The sequence below is a fragment of the Phyllobates terribilis genome, unplaced genomic scaffold (genome assembly GCF_046119375.1).
Source record: "Phyllobates terribilis strain yellow unplaced genomic scaffold, ASM4611937v1 Scaffold_7__3_contigs__length_470593459, whole genome shotgun sequence".
NCBI lineage: Eukaryota > Metazoa > Chordata > Amphibia > Anura > Dendrobatidae > Phyllobates > Phyllobates terribilis.
Window position 1 is genome coordinate 30,025,406 of NW_027362767.1, and position 6,559 is coordinate 30,031,964.

General features: G+C 58.4%; 1 protein-coding gene across 1 annotated transcript in view; it reads right to left on the reverse strand.

Moving 5' to 3' along the window:
• The window catches only part of CLMN (calmin), a 177,303-nt gene extending 174,726 nt beyond the window's left edge, over positions 1 to 2,577 (reverse strand). Inside the window, exon 1 of the mRNA XM_073638334.1 lies at positions 2,380 to 2,577. Coding sequence (XP_073494435.1) covers positions 2,380 to 2,461 — 82 coding nt within the window. The 5' untranslated portion in view covers positions 2,462 to 2,577. The remainder of the gene's footprint in view (positions 1 to 2,379) is intronic.
• Positions 2,578 to 6,559: the final 3,982 nt, after the last annotated feature.

The following is a 6,559-nucleotide window of genomic DNA, read 5'->3' on the forward strand; positions in this document are numbered from 1 at the left end:
CCCTATACACCCGCCTGTAACGTTCACCCACAACACCGCCCCTATACACCCGCCTGTAATGCGCACCCACAACACCGCCCCTATACACCCGCCTGTAACGTTCACCCACAACACCGCCCCTATACACCCGCCTGTAACGCTCACCCACAACACCGCCCCTATACACCCGCCTGTAATGCGCACCCACAACACCGCCCCTATACACCCGCCTGTAACGTTCACCCACAACACTGCCCCTATACACCCGCCTGTAACGCTCACCCACAACACCGCCCCTATACACCCGCCTGTAACGCTCACCCACAACACCGCCCCTATACACCCGCCTGTAACGCGCACCCACAACACCGCCCCTATACACCCGCCTGTAACGCGCACCCACAACACCGCCCCTATACACCCGCCTGTAACGTTCACCCACAACACCGCCCCTATACACCCGCCTGTAATGCGCACCCACAACACCGCCCCTATACACCCGCCTGTACCGCTCACCCACAACACCGCCCCTATACACCCGCCTGTAACGTTCACCCACAACACCGCCCCTATACACCCGCCTGTAACGCTCACCCACAACACCGCCCCTATACACCCGCCTGTAACGCGCACCCACAACACCGCCCCTATACACCCGCCTGTAACGTTCACCCACAACACCGCCCCTATACACCCGCCTGTAACGTTCACCCACAACACCGCCCCTATACACCCGCCTGTAATGCGCACCCACAACACCGCCCCTATACACCCGCCTGTACCGCTCACCCACAACACCGCCCCTATACACCCGCCTGTAACGTTCACCCACAACACCGCCCCTATACACCCGCCTGTAACGCTCACCCACAACACCGCCCCTATACACCCGCCTGTAACGCGCACCCACAACACCGCCCCTATACACCCGCCTGTAACGTTCACCCACAACACCGCCCCTATACACCCGCCTGTAACGTTCACCCACAACACCGCCCCTATACACCCGCCTGTAACGTTCACCCACAACACCGCCCCTATACACCCGCCTGTAACGCTCACCCACAACACCGCGCTCTTTGATGTTCATAGGAACAAACTGTACTAAAAAAAAGCTAGTGAAGGTCAGCGCCTGTTAACCCTTCGCAGCAGGGTCTGGAGCACATAGCACAATGCAGAGACGATGCCCACCAGTCCAAGCGCCCTCAGTCCAAAGCTGGGAAAGCTGGGTCACCAGTGCCGCTTTCTTGTGTTGTCACCCACTTATTCCAGGACATCATGGAGCGAGGCGCGGGGTGGAGAGTGGGCATAGTTAGCGCCAGGGCAGCTTCTATGTGACTTGTCACCCAGCATACCTCGGCAGATAGGCCTGGGAAAGCTGGGTGACAGCTCCTTTGTGGTGGCCATATTGGTTGTCACCCAGCTTTTCCGCTCTCCGGCGTACACACTGCTGAAATTCTGCAAATCACTACTTACCTGTGCAGCTGGAAAGGTAAGTGTCAGCCCCTTGGGCCACGGCTGTGACTGGCGGCCACATTGGTTGTCACCCAGCTTTCCCAGAAGTGGATTTAGATCGTCACTTTTCCGCTTCTTTATATACTTGGCAGCAGATCCATGTAAACACGGCGCCCGGGGGCAGAAACTTTCCAGAGCGCTGTCTGACCTTTGTGCACCTGCTCTTATAATTGGGTCAAGAACCAGAGGAACTACAACTCCCATCATGGCACAGATGAGCACAGTATATGCAGACAGTCATGGGTGGGATTGTCAGCCTGGATGTTGGCTGCCCCTTGAGTGAAAAATGTCAGCAAGTCCAATAGAGACATAGATGGTACATGGCCTCATGCTGGGAGTTGTAGTTCCACAGGAAGGATTAGTAATGATTCCCACAACATGGATAGTCATTGCCCCTTCCACAGTGATCCTGCCCCACCTGGTGCCCACCCAGGTGCCAATCCCATGGAGTTCAGGGGGTAAACAACAAAGTTATAGATCTGAGACCAAAGAGCTTCTGCAGCAGCAGTGCCCGACGTCAAGGTGCAGTGTAACTTCACATACTGTATACCAGTGGAATTAGCCTCCTACAGGGGTACCACAACGCCCAGCATGCTTCATGGAGGTTGTAGTGCTACAGGTGACAGAAGCTTCATATAACGTGTAATAAACTGATAATTCACCAGATGTTAACCCATAAACTCCCGGCACAGAGCAGGAAGCCCCCAGCAGCTGAACGGTCCATGACAGCAGCATGTGAGGACTGATGACAGGTCGGTGCCCATGGAGGTTCTGCAGCAGCTGTTCCCAGGAGCAGTGCCCTGCGTGGTGCTGATGGTGGGAGCCCTGCCTCCCTTGTATATGCCTGTGCCCCCTCCCTCCACCCTGCAGATCGGGGGTCTGTACCTTGCAGGTTCTGCACCCTGATGTCACTGATCTGCCCGATCAGCTCCTCTCGCTGGAACCAGTCCCACTCGTGTCCGGCCATGGCCGCGGGCAGCGGCGGCTGCGGAGCGCAGGGTCCCCGCGATGTCTGCACGGCACCGGCGGCGACAAGTTCACCGAGGAAGTGGAGAGAGAAGCGGAGGAGAGTGGCTCCACCCCCCGAGTCCTGAGTGGGCAGGAGGAGGAGAGATTCCACGTGTGCCTGGCCTCCTCTGCCAGCTGTACCCGCAGCCCTGCCCCTGTGTGCGGGAGAGAGCCCGGAGAGTGCCTGGAGAAAGCCCGGAGAGTGCCTAGAGAGTGCCCGGAGAGTGCCTGGAGAAAGCCCGGAGAGTGCCTAGAGAGTGCCCGGAGAAAGCCCGGAGAGTGCCTAGAGAGTGCCCGGAGAGTGCCTAGAGAGTGCCCGGAGAAAGCCCGGAGAGTGCCTATAGAATGCCCGGACAAAGCCCGGAGAGTGCCTAGAGAGAGCCCGGAGAGTGCCTGGAGAGAGCCCGGAGAGAGCCCATAGAGACCCTGGAGATAACTCGGAGAGAGCCCATAGAGACCCTGGAGAGTGCCAGGAGAGTGCCCGGAGAGTGCCCGGAGAAAGCCCGGAGAGTGCCCGGAGAGTGCCTAGAGAGTGCCCGGAGAAAGCCCGGAGAGTGCCCGGAGAAAGCCCGGAGAGTGCCTAGAGAGTGCCCGGAGAAAGCCCGGAGAGTGCCTAGAGAGTGCCTAGAGAGTGCCCAGAGAGTGCCTAGAGAGAGCCCGGAGAGTGCCTGGAGAGAGCCTGGAGAGAGCCCGGAGAGTGCCTAGAGAGTGCCCGGAGAAAGCCCGGAGAGTGCCTAGAGAGTGCCCGGACAAAGCCCGGAGAGTGCCTAGAGAGAGCCCGGAGAGTGCCCGGAGAGTGCCCGGAGAGAGCCCGGAGAGAGCCCATAGAGACCCTGGAGATAACTCGGAGAGAGCCCATAGAGACCCTGGAGAGTGCCAGGAGAGAGCCCAAAGAGTGCCTGGAAAAGCCCGGAGAGTGCCTAGAGAGTGCCTGGAGAAAGCCCGGTGAGAGCCCGGGGAGAACCAAGAGAAAGCCCGAAGAGAGCATGGAGATAACTCGGAGAGAGCCCATAGAGACCCTGGAGAGTGACCAGAGAGTGCCCGGAGATTGCCTGGACAGTGCCTGCAGAGAGCCCGAAGAGAGCCTGGAGAGAGCCCAAAGAGAGCCCGGAGAGAGCCCAAAGAGAGCCCATATAGAGCCTGGAGAGTGCCGGGAGAGAGCCCGGAGAACCCAGAGACTCCCTGGAGAAAGCCCGGAGAGGGCCTGGGGAGAACCAAGAGAGAGCCTGGAGACAGCTCGCAGAGTGCCATGAGAGAGCCTGGAGATTGTCTGGAGAGTGCCTATGGAAAGCCTGGCGAGAGGCCGGAGAGCCCATAGAGAGCCTGGAGAGTGCCAGGAGAGTGCCCAGAGACTGCCTTAAGAAAGCCCCGAGAGAGCCTGGAGAGAGCCCACAGAGTGCCCTGAGAGAGCCTGTAGAGAGCCTGGAGAGTGCACTGAGAGAGCCCATAGAGAGCCTGGAGAGTGCCTTGAGAGTGCCCAGAGAGAGCCCGGGGAGTGCCTAGAGACTGCCTGGAGAAAGCCCGCAGAGTGCCCGGAGACTGTCTGGTGAGTGCCCGGAGAGAGCCCATAGGGAGCCCGGAGACTGTCTGGAGAATGCCAGGATAGAGACCAGAGAAAGCCCAGAGAGTGCCTGGAGAGTACTCATAAAGTGCCCTGAGTGTGCCGTGCCCAGAGAAATCTGGGAGTGCCCACAGCCCTGCCCCTGTGTGGCAGAGAGTCCGGAGAATGCCTGGAGAGTGCTCGGACACAGCCCTTAAAGTCCCTGGAGAGTGTTCATAGAGTCCCCAGAGAATGCTCGTAGAATGCCCAGAGAGTGCCCACAGCCTTACCCCTTTGTGCTGTAGAGAGCCTGGAGAGTGCTCGTAGAGTGCCTGGAAAGAGCGCAGAGAGTGCCCTGCCCCTGTGTGCGGGACAGAGCTCAAAGAGAGCCCAGAGAGAGTCCATAGGGTGCCTGGAGAGTGCTCAGAGATTGCCTGGAGAGTGCCAAGAGAGTGCCTGGAGAAAGCCCAGAGTGCCATGAGAAAGCCTGAAGACAGCCCAGAGAGTGCCCAGAGAGAGCCCATAGGAGCCTGGAGACTGTCTGGAGAGTGCCATGAGAAAACCCAGGGGCTGCCTGGAGAGGGTCTGGAGAAAGCCCAGAGAGTGCTCATAAAGTGCCCAGAGAAAGCTTGGAGAGACCAATGATAGAGCCCACAGTGTGTTTGCCCAGAGAGAGCCCTGAAAGTGCCCACAGCCCTGTCCCTGTGTGTGGGAGAGAGTGCGGAGAGTGCTCTGAAACTGCCCAGAAAGTGCTCATAGAATGCCTGGAGAGAGCCCAGAGAGTGCCCACAACCCTGCCCCTTTGTGCGGTATAGAGTCTGGGCAGTGCTCGTAGACTGCCCGGTGAATGCTCATAGAATGCCCAGAGAGTGCCCACAGCCCTGCGCCTTTGTGCTGTAGAGAGCCTGGAGAATGCTCGTAGAGTGCCAGTGGGGAGCCCAGAAAGTACCCACAGCCCATAGGGAGCCAGGAGGGAGTCTGGAGATTGTCTGGAGAGTGCCATGAAAAAACCCAGGGGCTGCCTGGAGAGTGCCCGGAGAGGATCCAGAAAAAGCCCAGAGAGTGCCCATAAAGTGCCCAGAGAAAGCTCAGAGACTGCCCAGAAAGAGTCATGAGAAAGCCCGGAGAGAGCAAGGATAGAGCCCATAATGTGCCGTGCCCGAAGAGAGCCCCGAGAGTGTTCACAGCCCTGCCCCTGTGTGTGGGAGAGAGTCCGGAGAGTGCCTGGAGACTGCCCGTAAAGTCCCTGGAGAGTGCTCATAGAGTCCCCAGAGAAGTTGACTCGCCCCCTGGGCCAGTGCTGTAGTGCGGCGCGCGTGCGCGCGGGGGATACCCGGAGCCGGATCCGATGGGGGTAGTAGTCTTCGTGTGGCGGTGACCCGGTCCGCGCCCAGGGTGGTCAAACTAAGTGGCAGTTATTGGTATGATGGTATTAGTGTCCGACTACGCCACCCGTTGAATGCGGTTATGAAACCGCCGCTGCAGGGCAGACCGCTGAGGCCAGTGGTATAGGTGTGCAGCAATGTTGATATAACCCCCAACGGGAGAGGTATGGCCTCAGGGCAGCGGATGTGGGGGATGTTGGGAGTGATGGTGTGGATGTCCCAGCACTAACGGTGCGACAAGGAAGCACGGAGACTCGAGGGTACAGTTCAGGGCCTTTACTGATGGTACAAGGCAAATTCCCCCGGGAGTACTGGCTAGTAGTTGGGGCCTGGTTAGTCTGCGAGTAAGCCGGAGTTCCCCTGGCCAGGTGGAGTTGTAGGCCTTCCCGTTAGTCTGTACCCTTCCTGGCTACCCTGCTTTCAGCGGTTACAAGTAGCCCACGTCCCTGGGTATACCGTGTGGTGCTCACCCGTATGGCTGGTGACCTGGGGCCTCCTGTTAGCCTCCGCTCTGGGATGGCGGTGCTGGTCCCTTCGTTGTGACTGAGCCTCCGGGCTTTTATGGCCAGAGGACCTGGAATCCCCTGCCGGATGGATTCTGCTGCTGGGTATATCTTAGTCCCCACAGCCTCGGACTCCTGTGTCCGGTTTTAGTACCTTCTCCCAGGGCGAGCTCTGCACGGCTCCAGCCCCTGGCGCTTCTCCTTGGCTCCTACAGAGCTCCTGATGTCTCTCTGTCCCTGTTTCTGCGTGTCCAGACCAGACTCCGTCTCTGTCTGGAACTCCTCTCTCTAACCCTGCCTCAGCCCCAGTTTTATGTAGGGGAAGTTCTTCCCCTCCCAGGACTGGGCAGGAGGTGTGGCATGCTTAGGATTCCTGCCCAGGAGACCTCCCACCTGCTCACAGACGTAATACTGCTATTACTGTGGAAACCAGACCCCTGGGGTGCCACATTCCCCCCTAGTGAAATTTAGTACTCCCGGACTAAACATATTTTTTTTTTTTTTTTAAAAACATAACAGGGTATAAACAATAACAATTAAATACATGAGATGGTCACGGCGTGTCCGTAACCGGGAAGCAATAAGGGTGTCCATTTCACCAAAGAACAGGGAGCCGTAACCAGGTAGGG